Source organism: Rhynchophorus ferrugineus, unplaced genomic scaffold, assembly GCF_030347505.1.
Source record: "Rhynchophorus ferrugineus isolate W39M unplaced genomic scaffold, kcgeb_rfMv2 rfM9, whole genome shotgun sequence".
In the NCBI taxonomy this organism is placed as follows: domain Eukaryota; kingdom Metazoa; phylum Arthropoda; class Insecta; order Coleoptera; family Curculionidae; genus Rhynchophorus; species Rhynchophorus ferrugineus.
The window spans coordinates 24547641-24574114 of record NW_027472588.1 but is presented as its reverse complement, the minus strand read 5'-3'; the positions used below and the strand labels follow the sequence as shown (position 1 = coordinate 24574114).

The 26474-nt window shown below is 31.5% G+C and overlaps 6 protein-coding genes and 1 long non-coding RNA gene across 10 annotated transcripts in view; 3 read left to right on the top strand and 4 right to left on the bottom strand.

Annotated features, from left to right (window-relative positions):
• Nucleotides 1–837: 837 nt before the first annotated feature.
• Nucleotides 838–3680, bottom strand: Su(H) (recombining binding protein suppressor of hairless). Its single transcript, XM_076414163.1, has 4 exons — nt 2517–3680; nt 2214–2458; nt 1916–2123; nt 838–1851 (listed from the first exon to the last, which is right to left on the bottom strand). Exons 1-4 carry the CDS (start codon nt 3360–3362, stop codon nt 1639–1641), a joined length of 1512 nt encoding a protein of 503 aa, XP_076270278.1. The 5' UTR covers nt 3363–3680; the 3' UTR covers nt 838–1638.
• On the top strand, nt 3562–4697 carry LOC143202562 (uncharacterized). Its single transcript, XR_013007188.1, has 2 exons — nt 3562–3908; nt 4220–4697. It is a non-coding gene; the product is annotated as an uncharacterized LOC143202562 (long non-coding RNA).
• A 264-nt stretch (nt 4698–4961) lies between these two features.
• Nucleotides 4962–9170, top strand: mus201 (rad2 superfamily protein mus201). Its single transcript, XM_076414160.1, has 7 exons — nt 4962–5459; nt 5547–5937; nt 5994–6213; nt 6279–7440; nt 7498–7879; nt 7941–8279; nt 8334–9170. The coding sequence occupies exons 2-7, from the start codon at nt 5715–5717 to the stop codon at nt 9149–9151; spliced, it is 3144 nt and encodes a 1047-aa protein (XP_076270275.1). The 5' UTR covers nt 4962–5459; nt 5547–5714; the 3' UTR covers nt 9152–9170.
• A 3106-nt stretch (nt 9171–12276) lies between these two features.
• On the bottom strand, nt 12277–15488 carry LOC143202559 (uncharacterized). Of its 2 annotated transcripts, XM_076414162.1 has the most exons (5): nt 15253–15361; nt 15083–15189; nt 14506–14987; nt 13981–14446; nt 12277–13677 (listed from the first exon to the last, which is right to left on the bottom strand). In XM_076414162.1, the coding sequence occupies exons 2-5, from the start codon at nt 15160–15162 to the stop codon at nt 12816–12818; spliced, it is 1890 nt and encodes a 629-aa protein (XP_076270277.1). In that variant the 5' UTR covers nt 15163–15189; nt 15253–15361; the 3' UTR covers nt 12277–12815. The 2 variants fall into 2 exon arrangements, with proteins under 2 accessions (XP_076270277.1, XP_076270276.1); XM_076414161.1 differs by having other exon boundaries at nt 15083–15488.
• A 316-nt stretch (nt 15489–15804) lies between these two features.
• LOC143203097 (nibrin) lies at nt 15805–18568 on the top strand. 2 transcript variants are annotated; one of them, XM_076415216.1, is made up of 9 exons: nt 15805–16056; nt 16123–16235; nt 16304–16440; nt 16519–16934; nt 17073–17378; nt 17439–17553; nt 17610–17667; nt 17770–18285; nt 18338–18568. In XM_076415216.1, the coding sequence occupies exons 1-9, from the start codon at nt 16026–16028 to the stop codon at nt 18503–18505; spliced, it is 1860 nt and encodes a 619-aa protein (XP_076271331.1). In that variant the 5' UTR covers nt 15805–16025; the 3' UTR covers nt 18506–18568. The 2 variants fall into 2 exon arrangements, with proteins under 2 accessions (XP_076271331.1, XP_076271330.1); XM_076415215.1 differs by having other exon boundaries at nt 17073–17553.
• A 131-nt stretch (nt 18569–18699) lies between these two features.
• On the bottom strand, nt 18700–19395 carry LOC143203098 (uncharacterized). The gene is made up of 3 exons (XM_076415218.1): nt 19213–19395; nt 18992–19156; nt 18700–18937 (listed from the first exon to the last, which is right to left on the bottom strand). The coding sequence occupies exons 1-3, from the start codon at nt 19307–19309 to the stop codon at nt 18723–18725; spliced, it is 477 nt and encodes a 158-aa protein (XP_076271333.1). The 5' UTR covers nt 19310–19395; the 3' UTR covers nt 18700–18722.
• A 1850-nt stretch (nt 19396–21245) lies between these two features.
• The window catches only part of LOC143201923 (uncharacterized), a 33416-nt gene continuing 28187 nt past the window's right edge, over nt 21246–26474 (bottom strand). For both annotated transcript variants that reach the window (XM_076413124.1, XM_076413125.1), the window contains exons 9-10: nt 25369–25561; nt 21246–21617 (exon numbers count right to left, since the gene is read on the bottom strand). In XM_076413124.1, the coding sequence (XP_076269239.1) occupies nt 21310–21617; nt 25369–25561 (501 nt within the window). In that variant the 3' untranslated portion in view covers nt 21246–21309. The remainder of the gene's footprint in view (nt 21618–25368; nt 25562–26474) is intronic.

Genomic DNA, 26474 nt, shown 5'->3' with positions numbered 1-26474 from the left:
ATTAATAATCATAAATTCCCACATTAATGCATATATATCGACGCTTAACTTGAAAGAAATGAAAATAGTTTTTAAAACAACATAGCATGGTAATTAAGGTAGATTCTAATTTATAAATTTGTATAGAAGATATGACCAGAAAACCAATAAAAAACCCGAAATGATTTTTTCCGCGACCTATAATATAAAGCCGGGTCAAACTGGGGTCATTACAAAGCAATAAAAACATTAATAGCATTGTTTGTGCAATTTTCTTTCCTACAATGCGTTCTTCTATTTTTTCTCATGTAGACTCGAATTGAAACAGATAAAAATATTTACTCCCGGGCATGGGAACAGGGGCACCTAATTAATATGCCGCAGGAAGGTAATTATTAAAAATAATACTATTGTTCCCCAAATTTCCCACATTCAGCGTATAAATTACTATCCTTAAAATGCAAGATTTTTAATTTTATATACGGTGGGAAAGGAACTGAAAAAATCGTCGTGAGAAAAATGCTCCGACTTCCTTATTGCCTGCTGTCCTGCTATCTTTGTCTCTCTCTCTCTTCTAAGGCGAAATAAACATGAAAATAGCCTAGGAAAACACATTCTGTTAACTGAGAAGCAATAAAAACAGAACATAAAATTGTACTTTTAACATATTTAACCATTTCGCCAAATCCTATTATAAAAACTACCATTGCTTATTTGTCTTATTTTTTTATAACCGTTATCTTAGGTAAAGCTGATAACATTTATTAAGAAGAAAAGATTATTTTTTACTTTATAGATAAAGTTCTTATTTTCAAATAGCAAACGTAATATCTTAGGAAAAATAAAAATACATATATATCAATGTCAAATAAATAAATATATTTAAAAAATCCAAATAACTGAATGCATTTTACACTTAAGGTCAATTTCTGACGGACTACACATTTTAAAATCGCGTTAAAATGAAATCATCTTAAAAAAGTATTGCTCCAATTTCCTATTTAAAAATATATGTACAATATCGATTGAAAATACATACAATAAAAATCTAAAATTTCGTCTTTTTCTCTAGTCTATGTACAAACAAAAAAACTATTCTGGCTAAATTTCGTGGATATGCTGATAACAACTGTATAATAGGCATTGCGTATAATACTTTACAGAGTGATTAAATATTTATGAAAGTTTTAAAGAAAGAATAAGTTAAATTACTATGGAACAAGAAGTCACAAAACTAGCACTTGTTTCACTAGAATTTGTTGAAAATGATTTTATTTTTTATTTCAAGATGACTAGATTTAACATTCAACCACTCTGTGCATTAAATATGAAGTTCATCAACGATCTCGAACTACACGTATTTACAGGTTTATTTCAAAAAATATCAATATTTTAACGGATGGTAGTTTAATCAATACAAAATATAGACTCTCACTTTGGAAGGTTCGCTTTAATATTATTTGGTGGATGGGTATGAATATATTTCCGCAAGATAATAAGAGCAAACAAGGCAGGATGACAATTTGTAATGTCAATAGATGATTTTTTAAAAAATTGATTCTATCTATTAACAGCTAACAAGACATCCTGACAAACTTTATTATCTGAAATATATAATTGTACTCACAAGATTCCCCAATTCATTAAAAATAAACAAAATCAGTGGATGTTCCATGCAGACTCTGCAATAGCTGATTGATTATGAGCCTGAGCTGTTACAGCATTTCTCTGTCCTTGTCTCATAATATCTTCGGCTGGTGCACAATGAGGCCTGGGACCAGGTTCAGGAGTGTAAGTAAAGGTCAGCCCAGTAGCATATATAATACCATCATTACGAACTAATGAAACGGGAACTTGCGTTGGCTGCCGAACCTGTTAAGCATATACAGCATAATATAAAAACTGATAAAGAACATAAATTATTTCTACGACTTACCCATAACCATTCTCCCCTGAACTGTGATATGTCTGGTACAACACATAACATACTCTCTTGACATCTATACATTGTTTCTGCTTCCACATCACCAAACCAAACTTGTAAGGAAGGTGAAAAATTATCACCAGTTAATTCTAACATAGCTACATCACCTCCTCCATTGAGATGAAGACTATGAACTATAGGAACCGGAGTAACAGGAGATCTAAAATATAATGCAATCTTAGTAAAAACAGTAATATTTGTCAGCAGGTGATAAATTGTTATACTTTAATATGTGTATATAGATACATACCGAACAGGACCCATTCCTTCATAGAATTGATATTCAGCTTTATCAGTTGAAATGATCGTCCAACAGGCACCATCATTAATCATTTCCTTATTTGGTTCTTTGGGACAAGGAGTAGCTTGGAATTGGATGATTCTCTCTTGAGACAAGCAAAGATACATTCGTTCTGTGTCTTTCATATAGAAGGCACATTTGTGAAGCTGAGATACAGGATCATCTGCTTCTAGAAGTGCTTGTTGTTTATCTACCTGTTTAACCATAGTTTTAATATAATATCTATTTTACATGTATCTGTTTTTAATTTACCTTTCTTATAATTAATCTTGGTAAGGCCATACCGGTAACTGAACAAACTAACTTAACAGTAGAACCATAATGTATATATCCATCTCTCACTTGAAATTCCTCACTTTCAGATTCATTATCATCTAAAAGATGTATAGTGAAAGCTCCCCACTGAGTTGAACTAGCATGGAAATGTCCATTTTCAACATGTAAATACCGTGTTGAAACTGTTTGTGATCTTAACCGGTTAAACAAAGCTACTTTGGTCCCACTAGCTATACATAAGTCTGCATTTTTGAGACTTTGTTTTTTCTTTGATGGTTTTGATATAACTTTAATCCGTTTACTGTGAAACACACCAATGTCATGTCCTGAGCCATAAAACATTTTCACTGACAACATAAAGTGTTTTCTTTTGTCAGAGTCAGATATATATAGAGTTTTGGCCGCACAATACTGTTTTCCATTATTGAGGTCTAATTGCTGCATATCTTGATCAGAGTTTCCTATTCCTATAAATGCACATAACTGAGAAGCCTGCTCAGATTCCCCTTCACGAAGCATTTGCTCTTGACGTAATCTCCAACCATCTCCAAAAAGATAAATACAAGGAGGCGGGCAAAAGAATCGTTTTTCGTTACCGTATGATTTTTGTGCAACTTTGGCGTGGAGTATAACAATTACCATGTCCGAACGCTCACGAAGATACTTCTCCATTGCATCTCTGGTTAACCTCCTGTCTTCGCCTCGATAACCTCCCGGTACAACAGCTCCAGCAAATCGGGGGTACATAGCCCCATGTTGTGGCGGCGGTGTTGGTGGTGATTGTGCATGAGCAATGCCGGGTAAGCCGTACTGATGAGGCATCTCTTAACACAACGAACGGTTAAAACATAAACAAATAATAATTGGACATCTTCCACTGATTAACTGAACGAACTTTCACCGCGATATGAAAACACGCGTGATTATTTTCGTTGACTAGTCCGAGAGCAATAGTTAATATTGACGCTAAAACATTTTGAGTACACTGCGTAACTAGAAGACTCTCTTCGTCGCCACCACCACTGTACGTGAGAACCAAAAGCTGTTATTTCCCCTTCTTTTTCTCGTTCATCATGCTACCTCATTTCTCCGTTTGAAAAACACCTGTTTACAAGTTGATTTTTTCCGACAGTCTGACCAACCTATGACTACAAAAACTTTATTTTATCTGACAAAAACATACCTTATAATACTTTTTTTTAATTTAAGAAGCGGTGCAGCTTCATATTCAACGACGACAGATATTCAGATACAGGTATTGTGTTGGTGTGATAACAAATGTGTATAATACGTAAGGTTTTTTTTTGGACTACCAAGTTGGTATCATTACCTACGATATTCCCATGACGAAATAACATTTCATACGGGGTACGTGTGAAAAGTACTGTGCTCTATCATAGATTTTATATGCCATACAAATTATTTATTGAATTAAGCTTTATTACTATATGATACATAGGTATTCAATAAATGTGAATATTCAAAACTCATATCTGTATATCCGCAGTCGTTGATATTCCTAGGGTAGTTGTTGAGATATTCCAAAATTATTTTGATATTAATTTGTTGTATATAATTCCAAAATATAATTTTTTAAATCGTTTTTTTACGAATATTATATAATTTAGATACTTTGTAAATTTCTATGGTATAAAATAATTCCCACGCTTGTCTTCTAGAGCCAGCTTTGTAATGACCGACGCCGGCTATCGCCATCCGAATGAGATTGCCGTCCCTCACCGCTCAGTCCCCTACAACGTCCATCCTGCGAGGGCTCAACACGAGGTTAAAGCTGGGGCGTGGGAAAATCAGATGTGGGAAAGAGTGGGTGGCCAGAATTATTTTTTTTCTTATTCTGTTGATATTCAACGCGTCTTTAACGTTATAAAGTCGTAATGAGAATATCCCATTTCCGTACATTTGTTTATTTTCCTTTTGTTTTTAGTTAATGCGGGTTTTTAAATTACATTAATTATCCACGTTTTGACAATTTCTTTTTGAAATACATTATTTAATATCAAAAGCTAGACAACTTTTTAGTTCAAATCACAAAATATATATTAATAGTATGTATTTGAATTATTATTAGTAATTACATCACATTTTTATATCGCATGTATTTTATAAATTTACAATTAAAACAATAATAAATCTGGGAATCAATGTTATTATTACAGTTTTTCTTCATTAAAAACACAATTTTGTAAATTATTAAAAATTAAATATATTAAAATTTTGAGCATTCAGAACAAATGACCACTTTCAAATAATAATTTACAAGTTTTAATTTTTGTACACTTACCATTTCGTCAACAAATAAGTATCACAAAACATTGAAATAGCCTGTCTATTTTGTGATAAGTATCTTAATTTATTTTTAAGGTTATGTAGATATATACACTGTATTTTTTCTATGCACAGTATATATATATATGTCAACAACAAAGAAGTTAGGTTTATGGAAAGTAAATTGTAGCAAAATTGCTCAATACTTTATAATATATTTTTTCTCAAAAAGTAGTTGAAGAATTATAATGACATTTATAAAACTGAATATCTACATATAGCAAAATGGGAGTTCATGGTCTTTGGAGATTGATAGAACCTTCTGGAAAACCAGTACCTTTAGAAACACTAGAAAATAAAGTTTTAGCTGTTGGTATCCTTTCAATATTTGATAGTTAAAAAAATGTTCTACCAAAATATTTGTATTTTAAAACATTTTTCTTAATATATATTACTGATATATCAATATGGCTTCATCAGTGTGTAAAGGGATTTCAGGATTCGAAAGGAGCTTCTGTACCTAATGCCCACCTACTAGGTATATACCATAGATTATGTAAGCTTTTATATTTCCGAATAAAACCTATATTTGTCTTTGATGGGGGTGTTCCTGCATTGAAAAAACAAACTATTGTAAGTTAATTGAAAATTACCACAAAGATAATAAACTTTATGTTATATTATAATTCTAAAGATCTTTAAATATAGGTTTTTCTTTAGGCTAAAAGGAATGAATCAAAATCCAAATTAGAAAATGATGCCTGTAGGCTTCAGAAGCAACTTTTAAATATATTATTAAAACACACTGCAGTTAGTAAAGTAATAACTGATAAAATTGAAGCTTCTGTTGCTTCAGTACCAAAAACTTCAAAACAAAATATACATAATATGTATCAGTTACCACCAAACCCTCCTGAGTTAGAGAGTACATTATCTGATTCTGATGATGAATCTGAATCATATTCAGAGACCACTAGTGACTCAAGCCCTTCAAAAAATTGGGATTTGCATACTATAGATATGAATAGTGTCCATTTCAAATCTTTACCGGTAGATGTTCGCCATGAGATCTTGTCTGATTTAAAAGAAACAAGAAAACAGTCATCGTGGGGTAAGACATTTACATTGATAGTCAAAAAGTGATAAAAGTTCTATATTTATTATTAGGTAGGATTCATGAATTACCAACAGAAAGTAATGATTTCTCTACATATCAAATGAGAAGGTTGCTTAAAAGACAAGCTGTACAATCAGCCTTGGAAGAAGCTGAAAAGGAAATGGGAGGTAAATGTTTAAGTTTAGGTGAACTGGAGTTAGTTCTAAAAGATGAAGGTGTTTTAACAAATGATGATGTTGGTAAAAGAATTGCTTCAGATAATGTTACAAAGTATGTTAGGATATCAAACATTTGGGTATTTTGATATACTGATTTCATTAATACATTTTTATTAGGTATGTTCTTTTAAAAGATCTAAAGGCAGCAAAAGATAAACTAGAAGACACCAAACAGAATATAGAAACTGATATTGTTATTAATCAAAGTACTGAAATCAAAAGCAAAGCTGACATAGAATATGAAGAAGAATTACAAAAGGCTATTGCGTTATCTCTTGAAGAGCCCAAACAAGATAAAAAAACACTATCCACAAAAAAGGCAAATCCGGCTGAATTTTCATTTTTAGAAGACTTCAAAAAATCTGATTTTGCATTGAGTTCAAGTGATGAAGAGTTAGAGTCTTTAAAACCATCAAAGATTATGTCATCGGTACAAGGATATATGCAAGAATATAGTGGTTTAACTCCAGCAGAAATTGATAAAATAATGAATAATAATTTGAAAAAAAATCATAAAATGGATACACCTAGTTTAAAAAGCCCTGCAAATGTCCAAGGAGTTTCTAGACTCATAGAGAAAATGGATACAGCTTCACATGACTGTGGAAGTGGTCCTTCAAAAAATATAGTAACCTTGACACATAATGATTCTGGTTTTTCCAGTTCTAAAAATAATAGTCCTGTACAGCAAGATGATTTGGAGAAGAGCATCCAGGAAAAAGCAGAAATAGAATTTATGTCTTCAAGTGATTCAGAGAATGATGAGGAAGAAACATGTAAAAAGTTAGAAAATGGCCTAGAAATAAATATCAACATTAGTGAAGAGTACTATGATCAAGATGATTTATTTAGTGATGTTTTTATTGCTGATAGCTCTTTGACAGATCCCAGTAAAAATATAAATGAACAAGATATACAAAAAAGTCAACAATCTAGTCAAGAGAAGAATTTAAGTGATTCTATAAATATAACAGAGAAGTTAATTGACATTACTAATAGCATACAGATAGATAATAATTTAATTGAGCCAGGCTTAAAAGAAAATACCAAGAAAGAGGTTAAAGAAGAAAAGCCAATATTCACCCAAGAGATCAGAAAGGAAGATGAGAAACCAGATATTTTAATAGAAAAATCTAATTTAAAACCAGAATTAACAGCTGAGCAGCTTATAGCCTTGAAAGATGAGCTTCACAAAGAAAAAGTTGAGTTACAAATTCAAAAATCTACTAAAGAACGGATTGCAAGTAATATAACTGATAAAATTTACCAAGAAGCTCAGGTAATATTATTTTTTATTATTGGTTTTTATATTTTATAAGTTTCTTTATCATTTTAGGAATTGTTAGAACTCTTTGGGGTTCCTTACATTATTGCACCAATGGAAGCAGAAGCTCAGTGTGCTTTTCTGGAACAAATTGAACTCACCAATGGTACAGTAACAGATGATAGTGATATCTGGTTGTTTGGTGCCCAGACAGTTTACAAGAACTTTTTTAATGAGAACAAGTATGTTAAAGAATTCCGAGCAGAGAACATAAACCACCATTTTAAATTGACTAGAGATCAGATGATATTATTTGCCTTATTAGTCGGCAGTGATTATACAATCGGGTTACAAGGTGTTGGTCCAGTAACAGCGATGGAAATTTTGGCTTGTTTTCCGCCAACTAATAGTAACGCGAATGAATTTCGTCTATCTCATTCAGAATTATTGTCTGGTAACATTACTTTCCTCTAAAATAAGAATTAAATGAAGTTGCTAATCATATTTCATTGAAGGCCTAAAAGAATTTCGTTCTTGGTTTACCAAAGGAAAAACTTCAGGACCCGGTAGGAATATCTTAAAAAACAAATTAAAAAATGTGAAGTTTACTGAAAGTTTTCCAAGTACCCAGGTTGTACAAGCATACCTGGAACCATGTGTTGAGACCAGCAACGAACCGTTTTCTTGGGGTAAACCAAATGGACCGGTCTTGATTGAATTTGCCATGGAGAAATTCGGTTGGACTAAGATGAAAAGTGAACATATCCTAAATCCAGTCTTGAAACGGCTGGACGAAGTCAAACATCAAAAAACAATAAAGGATTATTTTAAAACAACTTATAAAATACATTCTGGTAAGTTGACATGTTATAAGCTAGTTATTCAATAACATTTCAGTATTATTTTAGAGGATGCTACTAGCGGATTGAGTAAAAGGGTCAAGTCCGCGATTACAAATATGGGAAGAGATCAGGCTGATATTATAGCAGAAGAATTAGAAAGTGGCATTAAAAAGCCACAAAAGAAACGATCAAACAAAGATGGAAATGGCTCTAAAACTACTGCTCCTGAATTCAATAGAACCCACTCTGAGGTAAAACTCATTGGTAGTATTGGTAAAAAAAGAACAAACGAACCAGTCTCCCAAATAATTGAAGACAAAAAACCGAGGCTTAAATCCACATTGAATCAAATCGAGTCGAGTGCAAATAATGCAGAATTACCGAAAAACCAACCAGATGGCGGCGATGATATATCTGAAAAAATAAAGTCGATAAGAAAAAGGCGGGTATTAAAACAAGCCAAAGCCACTGCAGTTAAAGAAGTTAAAGTTAAACAGAAGAAGGAGGCAGTTCAAAAGAATCCAATGGAAATAATTCCAGAAAACCTAAAAGATGATGATGAAGTGAGTTTGTTATCTAAGGTTTTGTCGGAATCTAGCGAAAGGGTCAAAGAAATCAAGAAGTCTGTGAAAAAAGATATTGAAATGTTAGATATGCAGTCGACCCCTAGTACCTCTAAAAGAGCACCAATTAAAATAAAACCGAAAAAAGTATTAATACCACAAAAGGAAAAAGAAAAGAATACTTTATTGAGGAATAAGTTAAAAGCAATTGAGACCTTCAGAAGAAGCAAACGAGGACCTGGATTTGTTCCAAAGAAAGGAAATAGTAAGAGACAACCAAAAGATAATGCTGATTTGTCAGAAAATAGTAGCGATGAATAAAGTTTTGGATTATTTTTAATTATGCGTTATTTTACACGTCTTATCTATTATCATACAAGCTTATATTTCGTTTAAGAGGAGCAGTTATTTGTCCAGATCTTTTTTTGTTTAGGTTATGTCTAAGAGCAAAATTTCAAATATATATGTCTTGAGGAACTTTCAATCTTTGGCAGAATTGTCAACTGAATCTGTTGAATAATAAGAGACGATATGCCATAAAGTTTAGCCAGACTTTAAAGGCAATTTCTCTCAGCAAATATATAGATGAATTTACTGAATTAAATAGTATTCGCTTATACAACATATAGTATACAAAAATCACTACCAATAATAACTGTGGATCCAACATGTTACTACTTCATATTCTTGAAATAAAATTCATCCCCAGACAAATAAAAACCTATATTAGTTGTGTTGGTCCGCAAAAATACTAAAAAATTTTTTTTTTTTGACAACAAGCAGTGAAAATGGTCTATTATATAACGTTAGTTAAATTAAAAGTAATGATAACTTGAAGACGATGGAGTTTTTCGAAAAGGTGGATGTGTAATGTCTGGCTGAAACATACGTGCTAATATTTCGGTATTTTGATGTTGATGAATCCCCCACCAAATCTCAATTCTACTGATCCAGTCGTCGATTTAAGTTTTTAGTTTGGCTTTGTAGATAAAGATTAGCGTTTAGTGAATTTTAAATAGTTCCGCTGTCAGTATTCTGTTGTTTGAAAGGAATTGTTAAAATATTCTTTCATGAATTGGCACTAAAATACCGATTTTACATTTCTCCTTATGGGTTCATCAGTATTATCCGTATCGTATCGTGTAAGGTATGCTTTGGGCCCGTTGAGTATTTTTATTTTTGGAAACCTATTCATAGTAAAATCAAATATCATTGAGTAGTATTTCTATGGCAGCATTTTCAGATGATTAATATAAGTATGGTATGGTGGGGTATGGTTGAGAGAATTAGCGTGAAAAGTTCCAACTACAATTCTCAACGCAGAATGGCGAATTAAATTTACGATGTTTACCTAGCAGGGCTGCTGCAAAAAATCGGCTAGCAGTCTAATTTAGTTAGCCACCGCTTTGTAAATCTTTAAAAGGAAATTTCTGTCGGCCCCAATGAAATTTAGTTAGTTCTCGGAACGTTCTTATATCTTTTGAGGTACTAGATTTGGAAAACGTGCAATTATCGTTTTTTTATTGACTGTATACATGGATCCTCACTATAGAAGCTGAAGATGTTCCACTAAACTGCTCCAGGTATCTTCCGATAATTCTATTACACGTGTACGAGAGCGAAATTATTTGAAATTTATTTAAAACCCTGTGTGCGTCAAGACATTGTTTCTCCACTGCTTTTCAACACGGTAGTGGATACAATTATGCCAAAGGTTTTTAAAAACAGACATGGACTCTATATTCGCTGATATAGATGTTGAGGCTTCTAGCATTCTTCATGATATGGTTCACATTGCAGATATCAAAGTGTCAATACTTTCCGGAAATAGTTGTATCTACAGCTGAAGCCAAGCTACAGGAGCTTCGGAATGTTTTCAAATTGCATAATTAATTATACTTAAATAATAATTGACAAACCCGTCGAACAAGTCGGTCTATTTCGCCGCCAGCTGTGATATCAAAATTATTTGAGAAACTGCTGTTAAAACCTATTAAATCCTTGATCAAAATACTAGATTTCCAATTTGGATTTCGAATTAGCCACTCAACAAACGACCAAGTTCACAGAATAACAGTGATTGTTGAAAAGACATTCAAAGAATAGGGGGACTAATGTATATGAGCAAGTTGCTCATATGCATTGAGGGACTATTGTCAGTTGCTGTACTCAGAAAATATTCTGAGTCTCACATGAAGGGGCATTTTCAACATTCAAACTTATTTCGACTGGAGTTCCCCAGGGTAGTATTTGCTCCATATTTCTGATATCCCAACAGAAACAGTACTTGAAATATTTGCCGACGACGCAGTTATTATGTCAAAAGATATATCCTTCCCCAAGGTTGCATAAAAGTACAAAGCGCAGTTAACAAGATCTACAAACGAGCTAGATCATGAAATATACAGAAATATATATATTAATAATCTCCATGATAGTTTTGTTGCGGTAAAGTAACAAAATCCAATTATCACTTAACAGATGCCCGATTGTTCAAGTAAAATCAATTAAACACCTCAGCATCCACCTTGATGATAAGCTAAATTGCAAACATCATGTGAGATAAAAAAAACAGAACAGATCAGGCTCAAAGTCAAGCAACTGTAGTGGTTAGTCGGAAGATACTTTCGATTTGCCCCAAAATCAAAGGGATTGATGTACAATAAAAGCCAATTTGAACCTATAGGGTGCAAATACGGAGTTGCCCTAAAATATCGAAGACTAGTAATCTAACACTCAAAAGTTCCACAATTAATTACAATCTTATCGCCATGTAACTAACGAAACACAGCATCATGACTTAGAAATCAAATGGATTTACGAAGTAATCCAATATTTCATCTTAAAGCTTGAAACAGGGTTACTCAAACCATAGCAACATGGACTCAATACAGCTACTGGACAATACGTAGGAAATCAGAAAGTTGAAGCCAACGAAATCACAAGAACTTCTAAAGTGTATGTTAAGTGTTACTATTTAGCTAACTTTAGTTTAAGAAGTTTTATTTTAATTTATACTTGTTTTGCTTGTGCATTTACGCAACTACAACAGAACAGTAGTAATAAATTAATTTGTAATGTAATATTGTAATAAGTACCTAATGTAAGATGTAATTAAGGTTTACAAAATCTGTAAGTAGCAAGTTAAACTCTACATATTTCACTCGAATTCTTGGGCCGATTGGAGTAGCTGGTTGAAGAACACTCTCCCAGGAGAGTGCCAGATATGGTTTGATGGTGATATCTTAAAGAAAATGTGGCGGAATATTAATTTATAACGAAAACTCCAGCTATATATGAATATAATTACAGAATATTAAATTTTATATGACTGCAATTCTAGTTCTTTTATTTAGCCTTTTTATTATCGATTTTCACCAATATTTCGCACCTGATGAATTTTCCGATAGGATTTTTGCACATTTTACGGAATAACATTCAAATGGTTTAAAATTTTAAATAAATATTTAATTATGATGAGGTATACTAGTGAAACAAACTGTATTTACATTAACATTCAAAATTTGTTATTACTATTTTATGACAAAACATTGCAGACTACTCAAGATTAATTTGTTCAAAGAATATTGATAAAGGTATGTATTCAATTAGTTTAAATTCATTATATAAGGTATTAAGTATATTATCTCAAAAACGAATTCAATACAAAATTATTACTGAAATAATAAGACAAATATCAGCTTTTTTAACCATCAAAGACAATAAGGTTTGTATCTTAACAAAAGAATGTAAATTTCAAAAATTATCTCAGAAGGAACGTCTTTTATTTTCATTTTGAAGATACACATCTTATGTCTTAACTGCAAGGAATAAACATACAAAATGAAAAACATACAAACTTTTTTTTCTTACTGTCTGAACTATTTCATTTTAGAAATTTTTTATAACCTTACAGAATACATTCGTCTTATATTCAAGGTTATTTAAAAACACAGTCTAGTAGGTTCATGCCATTCCAGCCACTTTATTTGATGAGTAGCTCACCACTAATAATTTCCACTACCATTTTCTTTCTTAAATACGGCATGTCGTCTTGTTTAAACGTAATTTTGGCATTTCTGGTTAGATATTCAGCGAATGTACATGAAAACATTCCACAATCACTACCATTCATCTGTTGTGGTATATTTTCCATATTTTCCAATATAATGTCACTGGTATCATATACAGAACCTTTCTTATCCAAGTGTTCGGCTTCAAGATAATTTCTCAGGGCATCCAGGCATTTATTATTAGGGCTACCCATGCTGTCATAGTATCGAATCGATTTTTCTCTAAAATCAATAATAGCCATGCACCAATGCATTCCAAGATGAATTGGCACGCAAACAATATCATAAGAAAACAGATCCACTCTTTTTGTCCACCTTCTTAAAGATTGAGGACCATCTTTAATCAGTTTTGGGTAAAAAAATGTGTTGAAAGCATAGCTCCTCGGCCATTTTGAGTCTTTGGCTCTATCTATGATAAGATTCATATAAAAATTAATCACTTCATCATTTAACCAGTTCAGCCCTGCTAAAGTTATCAAGTCTCTTCTGGTAATGTTCAGATTAAATTTCCTCGCGAGAACTTCATTTGGATCACCTCTAAAGGCCCTTTCCACTATGTGATTTTGATCTTCATCTAATGGTGGGAGCTCTGTTTCTGGTTCAAATTCAATGATAGGAAGGATAGCTTCTTTTAATTGTAAACAGTCATTAACCTTTCGCCTTAAGAGTTCGATATTTATGTCCTTGTTGATTTCTTCTTGCTTCTTTGAATATTCTCTCAGGTTGTCTATTTCTTTCTGCCGTAGTTCTGCTTTTTGCTTATGCCTTTCCAGCCTGAAATTAAACCAATTACTTTATATAGAAAAAACTAAAAGTAATTTGTAAAAGTAAACTAACTGTAAAAAGTTCATAACGTTCAAGATAATTGTAAATAAAATATTCCCCATGATTGATTAGAAATGTTATTTTTATCAGCAGTTGGAGCCACAAATTAATTTCTGCCAATATGACAAAACACCTTTTAAAATTAATATGATTGACATAAATCTAGTTTAAATAAAATCAAACATTTTTCTTATTACACAGAGTTTAGAAAAAACTAGCCATAAATGTATATTAAAATTAAATATATCTTACAGTTCATCCAGCCAGTCTTTTCGAGCGAATTTGGAAGTGTCCACAATTCTTTTAAAACTATTAATTGGTTCCACTTTAATATCAGGTTTTGGAGATGGAGGACTGACCATGATGATACTTTCTTCCGAATCTGAATCTTTGACAACAACTGCTTCATTTTCTAGACTATCCAATACTTTCAAAAGTCTTTCTTTAGTAGTTTCTTTGGGTTTTCCAAATGAACCTTCTGTACTGGGCACTCTTTGTTTCCTATCATTACCAAAAGACCCATAAAACTTGCCCTCAGGAGTTAAATACACAGAAGAACTTTGGGAAGAATTACTAACTTGTTCTAAAAGTTTTTTATACTTTAATTTATCTTCTAATCGATATGAATAATTTAAGAAAGAGTTATCTTGAGAATTTCTAGTAGTACTTGCTCTACTTCGGTCTTTTGGTCTGGCGCCATTGTGTAAACTTCCAGACCCTAAAATATATATCAATTTTGAATATAAAAAAGCTTTAAAGTACACTGCTATTACTTACCAATATTAAATAAAGAAACTGAAGCATCTTTTACAGAATTAGGTTTGAAATATGAAAACCCTGCCAATTTGGCTTCATCTTTCTTTTGTTCAGGTGTTTTGAAAGAGTTGACAAAAATCACATCCTCGTCTCCATTTCTTAAACTATTTCCATTCACATATGAACCTAACTTTTGATCAGAAGGTGTGGAAGTATGTGTCACTTTGGTTCTACCTTCTATTTTTAAACCAATAGGCTTTTTTACTTCCAAAATGTCATCATCATCATCCAATGTTACTGTGTCAACAACTTTTAAAGACTTCATTGGAGTTCTATATGACCTTTGATATATATCGGGTGACTTCTTATAAGATCTTGAAGTAAGATTCCATTTATCACTATCCCGGTTTTCTCTCTCAATGGGAATAAATCTAGTTTTGGGCGCCTCAGGAGAGTACCTACTGACTTTAGGACTAGTTAAAAAATCAGTATCTGGGGCAGCTCTGTAAAAGAAAAGAAATTAGTTATAATGATATAGTCCCAAATATTAATAGTAATTAATATTCTAGAATAAAAAAAAACAAACATATGAACTTACCGCCTTTTTCTACTTCTTTCATTATCAACTGCGAAAAAATTTCTGATAAATTCTAAAACGGTTTTAAAATGTTGATCCATCGCAACTCAAGTACATAGGTTATGATCCTGTTTAGGATTTATACTAATATAATATGGACTACATAATATTTTTAGTACACAAAAACATACATTTATAGATAATAATTATTACAAACTTGGGAAAAATTCCAAGTATTAGATTTATTTGAAGAAAACAATCGTAGGACGCCTTACACCGAACAACTTTCACAAATGGACTAATAAATCGCTTACGTATCTTTCTTGAATTTGTGAAGTAACGTATGTCGCTTAATTTTTATATTCTTTAATAATGAATAAATATATTTTATACATTTCCATAATATGCATATTTTAAACTATATGTAGAACTGTAGTTAGTTGTAAGGATTTATTAAAAATATTAATATATATTACAAAAAAATATCGATAATATTTCCAATATATATTAATATTTTTAATAATTCCTTATAATTAAGATCCAAAACACACTAAACTTTTAAAATTAAGTACGAATTTAAAAGGTTCGTTAAAAATAATTAAATGGGTTTTTATAATGTTTAAGTAATATACTTAATTTTTTTGAAAAAATATCGAAAAATATTGACTTACAAAAATATCGATATTTTTTTTTGCCTCCCTAACTTTAGACTTTAGGCTTGAACAACAATGTACAATGATTAAATTGCCAATTTTAGGAAGAGAAGAAGCGGAAGGGATACAATACGCAGAGCATATAATAATAAATAAATAAATATATTTATATACTTTGTGATCCAGTCTAAGTTCATAGAGAATCAATTTACATATAGAAGTTCTCTATATTTAATTTTATTACTTGCTTTTGGAAAACTATTTATAAAAAATGTTATTAGTTTAGTTGAGTTAACAATTTAATTATTAAGATGTTATATTTCCTAAAGAATAATTCTACAGGCAAGATAAAGAATAAAATATGTAGATATATGTATTATTCATAAAATATGTATTATTTTGTTTTAGGAACTGAAATAATATTGGAGAAAAAAGATTATTCCATAGGACGAAAGGACTGTGATATAATTCTTGAGAATGATCAATCTATAAGCAGGAGACATGCTTATATTAGAATAAAAGTAAATCTTTTAGAATCACATATATAATTATATATAATCACATTCAATCATTATAATTTTTTTCTTAGAGTGACAATGTTACACTGGAAGATGTGGGTTCAAAATATCATACCTTTCATAACTCAGTTGAGTTAAAAGCAAAAACTGAAGTTACTTTAAATCATAAAGACACTATAAAATTTGGTATATTAAATAATTTATATACGTAAGTATTTACTCAAGTATTTATAGATCTATTAAATTATATTACATAATATTATTACTCATAATTTTTTATTCCAAGTTTTGAAGCCTATAAATTTATTGTAACGACAAGCGGTTTATCAGGCAATAAAAAAAGTGTTTTGAAAAACAATGTTGAATATTGTGGAGGCAAATTTAGTGATAAATGGAGTCCTTATTGTACACATTTAGTGGTAGAAGAAATAACATTAACTATAAAGTTTCTTCAAGCACTTATCAATGAAGTAATTATTATTACTCCTGAGTATTGGGTTGCTTATAAACAAAGTTTGGATAGTAATAGTTCTATGCCTGATATCACTAAATATAATAGTCCAAAGGTTTCTGAACAGTTGTTAAAATCAGACTTTCAGTGTACTAAAAATCCAATGAGAAGAACTTTGTTTAAAAACAAGGTATTTGTTTTCTATAAAACTAGCTTTAAAGAGCAAATGCAAGATGTAATTGAGCACTGTGGTGAGTAAAATTTTATTAACTACTATTAATGTTATTAAAAATTAAAAGTTATAAAGTCAGTTCTTTATAGATCTTGGTACTTTATTGTTTACATATTATTTCTATATTTTATTAATGTTTATCATTGTTTCTTATTAGAAGGGAAATGCTTTGCTTGGGAGGAAGAAGAAAAAAGTTTTACAGAAATGAGCACAAGTTCAAAAGAATATTTAATAATAAAAGCTGATGATGCTAGTGATTCATTTAATAATATAATTAAAAAGTATGAAGATGAAAATAAAAGGGCTATACCACTTAATGAAATAGCTTTAGCAATTACAAATTGCTCCTGCCAGAAGTTTTGTAATCCTAGTTTTAACAAAGCAAAGGAAATCTTTGCTAAAGAAACTGAAAAGTTTCAAAATGAAGATGTATTAGTCAAAGATACCCAAACCCAACTTTCAAGTATTGAATCAGTTCATATTAAATCTGAGAATATTATACCTGCTAGCTTAGATTTTGTAGATGTCTGTAAGGATAAAGAGATGAATAGGCATGGTGGACTGAAAAGAATAAACAAAGATGCTCCAGAGAAAGCATCAAAAAAAACAAAAATTCAGACAACTTCTGAAGAAATAAAGTTGGTATTAAATTATTACGTAATTGTTTTCTTAATGTATTTTTATTTTTTTACAGAAACATTCCAGATATGTTCAAACAGATAGAGCATAATATTAAAATAGAAAAAATTGAGGTAAACATACATTAAAAATTATTTATATATTTATGCCTATTATTTTATATTGCTTCTTATTAAATAATGCTTCTTGCTATAGATTCATATTATTATTATTAGGAGCAGCCTCAACACAGTTCAAAGAAAACAGTTACTGATATTTCGCAAAAGAAAATAAATCCTTTTGCTATTGTTAAACAAGGAACTAGTAAAAAACGCACATTGACATCTGTGGATGGTTCTCAGAATGATACCAATGAACACTCTAAAAAGCTAAAAGTAACAAATCAAGAAAATGTTTATCCATTTGAACTTAAAGCAACACAGAAAAAAATCAGTGTAATTCAAAGTAAATCTTCCAAGCCTGATACTAATGAAAGTGTATATAACTGTAATGTAAGTAAAAGTATTATAACAGGCACATGGATCTCTAAAAATACCACCATAAAATGTGAAACATCGAAAATTGAGGATAGAGAATTGAAAGAAATTTCAGATGCTTTCAGAAACTGTGTCCATATAAAACAATTACCACTATCATTTTGTGACAATATTGAACAAAAATCAGAGAGGATTGATGATTATTTGTGGACTAGTTCAAATAATGGTATAAAAAACTACAAAAAATTCAGAAAAGTAAGCTCATCACTAATTAAAAATTTACATTTAAAATGGACGTTAATTTTAGGTGACCCCTCTTAAGCCTCAGATACATTTTATCAGCAGAAACACTTTGACAAAGGTATGTGCGAACAGTCATGGTGGAGGAAGTAGTCTTGACATAAAATCAGATAGTGAGGATGATATTAAAGAAAAACCAAAACAAAAATTTAAAACTTTTATTTTTGAAAATTAAATTATTATTAAATATGTAATTAGTAGATTTTAGAAGGCAAAATATACGATTACATTAATAACAGCTATTGTTTTTTAATAATCTATGACATGTTAAAAAATAAAAGTAATATTTAAGAGTTATTTACCACTTTGAAACTGTTGATTCTATTTTTATGTTTAGGTTAACTTTCTATATTTAATTAAAATATTTTATCGTAAATTTAATCATTTTAATTTTATTGTGCGTCCCCTTCTTCAAAGTGTTTAGGAACAAGTAGTAGTTTCTTATTATGAAATATTATCTTATTATTGATAATTTCTTGACAAACATCTCCTTTGTACTTAATGGTGTAGATCATTTGGTTGATGTCGGTTACCATTTGAAATATTTGATTTTCTTGATCTTTTCCAAGACGAAATTCGAACGGATCTTTTGTATACCCGCATGCGCCTAGAAAATATATAGAAAAGAAGGGTTTAATTTTATATTAATGATGTGCCAAACCTTCTGTGTCTTGAATATTATTCCAGTAATTAATTCCTCGAACAATACACGAAAATATTGCTATTTCTTCTTTCTCGAAGATATGAAATGCGCAATAACTTAGTAAAGCCCGCTGTTGACAAGTTAAATCTGTCCATTGGGAAAACAATTTCTGCATTAAAGGGCCTACAATTTTGTTTAAATTAAATAGGATGCAATATCAACGGTTTTTAGATTACTACATTTATGAGTTAGATACGTTATACAACAATAAACGTTTTCTTTAAATGCATCATCATAATCTATATCATTTTGAACTTCTTTGTCTTCACGTTCCATCGCGGATATATCTGTTTAATTTTGATCTTATAATCACACTTGTTCTTCTATCAGTTGAAATGATCGAAAAGCTATATGTTGTTACTTGTAATTGACTAACAAGTCAAATAATGCCAGTCTAGTTGCCTATATGTTTTTTTTTAAACCGGATAATTAGTTACTCATTATTTTACGACAATATTCTTTAAATATGATATAAATGTTATGAATAGTTATATTAGGTGTACAGATAAGTTTAATAAAAAAAGGTCGCGAGTTAAATAGTTGTTTGACTTAGAACGTAATTAATAATATTGGACATCTGTCAACAACATAACCTATAACTGTCAGCAATTTTGAGCTGAGTAAACGTTTGCGGCGAATTTTTTATATTACTTCTTTTACTTGAAGGAATTCCGACGAGATTCATGGATTAATTTTAGAAGGACATAGCGCAATGCTTATGAAAAAAAAAACATTAATGGCTATTTTTGGAGAATCATAGCAGACATTCCGCAAATTTTGATAGTTTTCGCCTGATTTTGCGACGTTGCCTTAAGAAATCAAGGAAAATAAATGTAGGACTATATGGTAATAAAAATAATTTGTTTAAACATAAATGGTACATCACCTATAAGGTAGAGTTCTAAACGACCTTTGTTTAACTTAACACATTTCGTAAGTCTAATCCACCAGCACGTTACTTGGATAATATTGGCCGGCAGACAAGACAACAGTCAGTTTCATAGGCATAGGCATGATAACTGTAGTTTTATTACTTATTCTTCATTCTTCTTATGTTACATCCTCTTCTTTGATATCCTTATTTTCTGTCAGGTATCTTATTAATCTATGGGTCTGGTTAATCAGTATAAGCCTGCATAGCTAAAAATTTTTAAGTTAAATAGATATAATTGGGATTGTGAATAGTTCTGCTTAATAGTTGAATAGCGATTTTATTTGTTTCAGTGTATTTTCTAATTTACCGATGTCATAAATATTACCGCTAGGCGCGCTACTATGTGGTTAAGACGGACAAACTTGGCTACAGTTTACACTACATTCTATGTCTCTTTATTTTATGTTAATGCTTTAAAAGTGGCGATTTTTAAGTTAATGGTAAAAGACGGCTAGGAGGACCAAAAAAGTTCTAAAAAATGTATTGCAAGTCTTGTTGGACGAAAACCTAGCTCATATTCACAAAAAGACGTTCACACAGCTTAGTAACAGGTCAATTGAAAAGTCCCGCCTGATACATAGATGGCGCTACTAGAATTAAATCCATATGTTTTTTAGTTAGTCCTTACCCTCAAAAGAAGCGTGTATACGTTTATAATATAATAGAAGCTGTCGAATCATTAGTTTGTGAATTATAGCATTTTGAGTGAAGCAACTTTTGTTATTGTGAAAAAATGGATAAAAAGGAATTGCGAGTTGATAAAATATTGCTTTTTGAAGGGAAAAAATACAGTTGAAGCATAAACTTGGCTTGTTGCCGAGTTTCCGGATACTGCCCCAGGAAAATCAACCATCATATATACCCTATCAATTTTATACACGGGAGCTAAGTATTTTTTGTGAAGCTAATTACAAATGCACCCGATAAGAATTAATACGCAGTAACTCCATCTGTTGTAAATCCTTTATTAGTGATTAATTAATGCTTAAATAGGAAGTTGTGTTGCATTCAGTGTACTCACTACAGCATGGATTGGCTGACACATGATTTCGAAATGCTGAATGAACGATTCGATCGCTGTCAAGCCAATATCGTTTTTTAAACATTGTGTCGCCATATTTCCAAAAAGTTGTTATCTTTCCATAAAGACGGGGAAAAGTTGTACAAAATAATGGAAAACATTTTCTTTCTTTCTTTTTAAAGTACTGTGTGTGATCAAACTAGATACAACCACATAATAATACTTTGTTTCCAAAAATAAATGAATCAAATTACTGATTATAATGATTTAATTATAGTAATAGACATTCACAAGTTACAATCACAGTGCTGTAAATGTGTGTTAGAATTTTCCCGACGAATGTAAAGAGGAAGATCTAGGACTTTGTGGCATATGCCTAACCGCTCCGGGATATCCCACAGTTTGGGACAGTTGCCTTTCTAGTTTCATTTTGTTCATCAGCTCGTCTTTTAAACGCATCTCCAATTGCTTCTTCATAGTGTCTAATACTCCGGAGTCCCGGCTAAGTTTTCGTCTGGGTTCTTCGGCACAACAGCTGCTAATCTTTGGTTTCTTATCCCTCTCTAGGTTTTTCCTTAGTTCAGTTAATTTGTCTTTTTCATGTTTTACGGCGTTCTGTATTTCAGATACTGAAAAAATATCATCATTAGTTCGCTTATGCATATCAAAAACAAAAAATTTCCATTTAGAATAGAAAAAAATATTAGTTTTTTTGAACAAAATCAAAATTATCCGTACACAGTAAGTTGTTTCTGTATCATAACAGTAATATTAATTAGAATATCCTAGTTACGTATCCAGTTTTAAGTGACTGTAAAAACAAATTGTAAGTTAGTCGTAATTTAGTAGGTATTAGTAGGTGAATTAAATTAAATTAGTAACAAATATATTAATAAATAAGAAATAGTTTATTTAAAATTACATAAAACATCGTTCCATAAATTCTCCATTTTAAATGGAAACATTGCTGCCAGAGAGGTTAAAAAATAATAATGAGGAAAACTAAGTGTAAAGATCTAAAGTTCCACAAGAATTCTCAGAAAATGGACGTAAAATGAATAGCATTTATATTATTTTTAATGCCAAGTTCACAACTTTGAGTTGTTTCCATAGCATTTGGAAAGTGTGAGATTTATTTTAATTAATCTCCTAGAACTTCAACAATTTGCCCCTAGGCAATAAGTATTTTTATATGATTTCCATTATATAACTATCCTGACACCTAGAAGATTGCTTCAGTAAGTGATCTGCTGTACAACTTCTAATTTGGAATCTCATTTTAGCTACTATTCTAATTTATATTAAAGCCTATCCAAATTTATTCTAAAGATTATTCTGATTTATTCTAGAGGTTATTAAATCTTACTCTATGTGTCTATTAATCAGTTCATATGGTAGTTTGCGTTTGAGCCTATCGCTCACATTTAACTGTTTGGCAAGTGCATTGGGATGCACTAACAGTTTTCCAGAGTGCTTCGCACTAACAGTTCGAATCACACTCGTTATAGGTTCTAAGGTGATATCGCGCTGAATCAGTTTGTTGGAGACGTAATATGGGGTATCGATGATGACTCGCAACACTTTATTCTGGGACCTCTGGAGGATAGCTATGTTAGATTTGCTAGTTGTGCCCCACAGTTTAATACTATAGGTCCAAATTGGCCTAAGTATTGAGTTATACAGTAAAACCTTGTTATCTAATGATAATTCAGATTTACGCTCTATCAGCCAATACATTTAGTTGATAAGCTCAATTTGTTTGCGTTTAGTCACTATATTTTTTTCCATGATAAACGTCGATTAAAATGCATTCCCAGATATTTAACATTGTCTGCTTGAGGATGTTCATGATTATTTAATTTTACCGAGGGACATATTCCATATTCTTCTACAAAGGGTGAATGTCACATGGGAAGATTTTGTCCCATTTGCTATGATTCTCCACGTTTTCAAGCACAATTAGTAAAATTAGAAGAGGCCACTTTCCGCCGCCTTATCAATTTATTACTTCGAATCTGCAAAGTTTTTGAGAAACTGTATATTAAGAGGCAAAGCTTTTTGAGAACTTATAATCTAATTCTTATTCTAGATACTATTCTAACTTATTTTAAAGTCTACCCTAACTTATTCTAATGACTATTCTAACTTATTCTAGAAACTATTAAATTTCACTATATGTGTATATTAATCAGTTCGTATGGTAGTTTGCGTTTGAGCCTACGCACTTCACTGTCATCGCGCACATTTGGCAACTGTTTGGCGAGTGCATTAGGATGCACTACTAGTCTTTCAGAGTACTTCGCACTAGCACTCACGAATCGCAATGGGTTTTATGTGGATATCTCGTTGAATTAGTTTGTTGGACACGTAATATGGGGCATCGACGATGACTCGCAACACTTTATTCTGGAACCTCTGGAGGATATCTCTGCAATCTAACATAGAGTAACATGCTAGTAGTACCCCACAGTTCAATTCCGTAGGTCCAGATGGTCTTAAGTATTGACTTATACAGCAAAACCTTGTTATCTAATGATAATTTAGATTTACACCCTATCAGCCAATACATTTGGTTTAGTTTAAGCCCAAGCTGTTTGCGTCTTGTCACTATATGTTTTTTCCAAGTCAAACGTCGATCAAAATGTATTCCCAGATATTTAATGCTGTCTGCTTGCGGAAGTCCATGATTATTCAATTTTACTGAGGGACATGTTCTTCTGCAAAGGGTGAATGTCATATGGGTAGATTTTGTCTCATGCCACGTTTTCAACCGCAACTCGACTTTGTTAAGATGAAGTTGGAGGTTTTTTGTGGTTGATATTGGATCCTCGTATGATGATAAAACCGCTGTATCGTCAGCATATGTTGCAACAGTAGTGTTTCGTGAGGTCGGTAGGTCAGCTATATACATAAGATATAACAATGGGCCGAGAACACTGCCCTGCGGAACACCCGAATATGTGGGCTGTAGGTCAGTGTATTCGTCACCCTGTTTGACAATAAAATGTACGTCTGAGAGGTACGATTTCAGCAATTGAAAATGCGTATGGTGCAAAAGCTTTTTCAATTTAACATGCAGTCCAGTGTGCCACACCTTGTCGAAGGCCTGAGAAATATCGAGAATTGCAGCGGAGCAATATTTTTTAAGTTTTTGTTAATTTGGTTGACTACTCTATGTATTTGTTCTGTTGTTCCATGTTTATTATGGAAGCCAAATTGATGGTCTGGAATAATATTTCTCTCATCTGCGATTAATTTTAATCTCATAATGTATAGTTTTTCAAAGAGTTTTGAGATGACAGATAACAGGCTTATAGGACGATAAGAGGAGCCGTCTTCTGATTTTTCCTCAGGTTTAAGAATCATAATGATTTGAGCCACTTTCTAAGTGCTAGGAAAATAATTAAGTCTTAGTATGGCATTAAATATGAATGTTATTAATTTGATGCACTTTCCTGAGAGCTCTTTCAAGATTCTTCCAGTAATTAGGTCAAAACCAGGAGCTTTTTTATCATTGATTTCTTTAAGTATTGTTTGTGTTACTGCCTTAACTGTAAATTCCTTATGTGACAGAACCTTCAAAATAGACAGTTTACTATAAAACTAGATGATGAACATAACTGTATGCAAGGTTGGCCAGCATTTTGATTAGAGTTCTGCTTGTATGCTGTATTTCCTGTATACCTCATTAATTTCCAAACATACTTTAATAAAATATTAACTATGGCAGATAACTATGGCATATTAAAGCCAACTGAATAAAATCTACCTGTGTACTATACTTGTCTTGCACAGAAGAATTTTAGTAGCAGTGAATATTAGTTATTACCCACATTCCTAGGAACACGATGCAAATATTTTGACTAGGATGAAGATATGATTGCCAAATAAAAATAATCTGAACGAAGTTATGCTTAGATAACAAGATATTGTTGAACAAATTAATACTAGCAAATATAACATAGCCATCATTCAACGGTTCCAAAAAGTGTCTCTAATGAAGTGATACGGCGTAATATTCCTGTAGAATCCATAACTGATTATAGTAAGTAACAGAGTGTAATTAAAAGTTTTAGCGTTAAGTAATTCGAAACAGTGTCAGCGTATACCATTGTACCTGCTAATCAGTTAATGTTCATGATAGTAGAGAAATGCATAAAGTAAACTAATGAATGGACATGCGTATATTTTAGAATAAGATTTAGAACAAAATATTTTACCTAAGGGATTATTTAATCAAGTAATTTTCTGCATGTCATGTATATATGATAATAATTATAAGAATGATGGATACTTATTGCCCAAGGCAAATTGTTGAACCACTTTACAATGGTAATTAAAAAAGTTGGTTTATATTTCAACTTTATAGAATGAGCTTACTTTTCTGTTGGGTTTGTTTCTGTTTCACCTTCAGATCGCTTTCTAATTCCGCCACCCTCCTCAAAAGGGACAATCTATCGCCTGCTTCATTTGGACCTAAGATTCCCGACGCTTGCCCTGCTTTTTCTAAAATGTTTGCGGCCGTCTCGCTTAAGTGTTTGTGGATCATCTGAAGTTCTTCTATTGATAATAACTAAAATATAGGGTTGTTAAAAAATAATTTTTGTTAAGACACATTATTAGGTGCTTGCACGTATTTCGATCAGCGATATCTATAAGTCTTCCTATAAGTGTCAATGTAACTAACTGTTAAACAATCTATTCTCACTGCCTATTTCGATAGTTTTTACATTTTTCTACGCAACATTTTTTATTTAGTGTCATTGAGTTATTAGTCTATACAGAAGCTAATCGAACGCCTATAACTACATGTCCATAACACATATTGTTCGATAGAAAGAAATCTGCTGCTGCCGAAGCTCATTAAATACTTTTAGAAATATATGGTGCTCTGTTATACCCCAATTTTTGGCTTTGGTTTCAACTACAAATGGCAATAACAAAGAACGGTCTGTAGAACCAAAGAAGTTCGAAGTTATTCATTTAAACTTATTTCGGCTGCAGTTCCGCAGGATGCTGATATACAAACAGCAATATAAATAGTGTTTGGAACATTTTCCGGCGATACAGTCGTTATGGTGAAAGACTTGTTTAGAGATATTGAAAAAATACAACTGATAGTGAACAAGATCCACAAATGGGCTAGATGGATTGGAAACTATATCTTAATAGCTGGAAATCTGCTCAGGTGCTTTGTGGCGAAATGACAAAAACACAATTATATCACTAGAGGGATGCCCTAACTCCTCAAACGGAATCAGCGAATTACCTTCGCATATATTTGAATGTTAAATTAAATTAGAAACATCAGGTTAGACAAATCAAATCACACTACTGTTTAGTTGAAATATACCCAAAACGTAATCAAAGATCAAACAAATTTGTTTATCAGTTAATTATAAAACCTATTTGGACTGCAAATATAGGGTTGCACTAAATATTCAAACCGACTAGTATACAAAGTTACTAAAACACATTTTTTTGCT

Bases quoted from the DNA above. Each gene is read 5' to 3' on its own strand.
- mus201 (XM_076414160.1), top strand. From the start codon at position 5,715: ATGTATCAGTTACCACCAAACCCTCCTGAGTTAGAGAGTACATTATCT. The intron at 6,214-6,278 runs GTATGTTAGGAT...CATTTTTATTAG, and splicing joins GCTTCAGATAATGTTACAAA to GTATGTTCTTTTAAAAGATC. The intron at 7,880-7,940 runs GTAACATTACTT...ATTTCATTGAAG, and splicing joins TCATTCAGAATTATTGTCTG to GCCTAAAAGAATTTCGTTCT.
- LOC143202559 (XM_076414161.1), bottom strand. From the start codon at position 15,162: ATGGATCAACATTTTAAAACCGTTTTAGAATTTATCAGAAATTTTTTC. The intron at 14,447-14,505 runs GTAAGTAATAGC...TATATATTTTAG, and splicing joins AGTTTCTTTATTTAATATTG to GGTCTGGAAGTTTACACAAT. The intron at 13,678-13,980 runs GTAAGATATATT...GTTTAATTTCAG, and splicing joins AAAGACTGGCTGGATGAACT to GCTGGAAAGGCATAAGCAAA.
- LOC143203097 (XM_076415215.1), top strand. From the start codon at position 16,026: ATGTTATATTTCCTAAAGAATAATTCTACAG. The intron at 16,057-16,122 runs GCAAGATAAAGA...ATTTTGTTTTAG, and splicing joins CCTAAAGAATAATTCTACAG to GAACTGAAATAATATTGGAG. The intron at 16,441-16,518 runs GTAAGTATTTAC...TTTTATTCCAAG, and splicing joins ATATTAAATAATTTATATAC to TTTTGAAGCCTATAAATTTA.
- LOC143203098 (XM_076415218.1), bottom strand. From the start codon at position 19,309: ATGGAACGTGAAGACAAAGAAGTTCAAAATGATATAGATTATGATGAT. The intron at 19,157-19,212 runs GTAGTAATCTAA...ACAAAATTGTAG, and splicing joins AACGTATCTAACTCATAAAT to GCCCTTTAATGCAGAAATTG. The intron at 18,938-18,991 runs GTTTGGCACATC...TATATTTTCTAG, and splicing joins TAATATTCAAGACACAGAAG to GCGCATGCGGGTATACAAAA.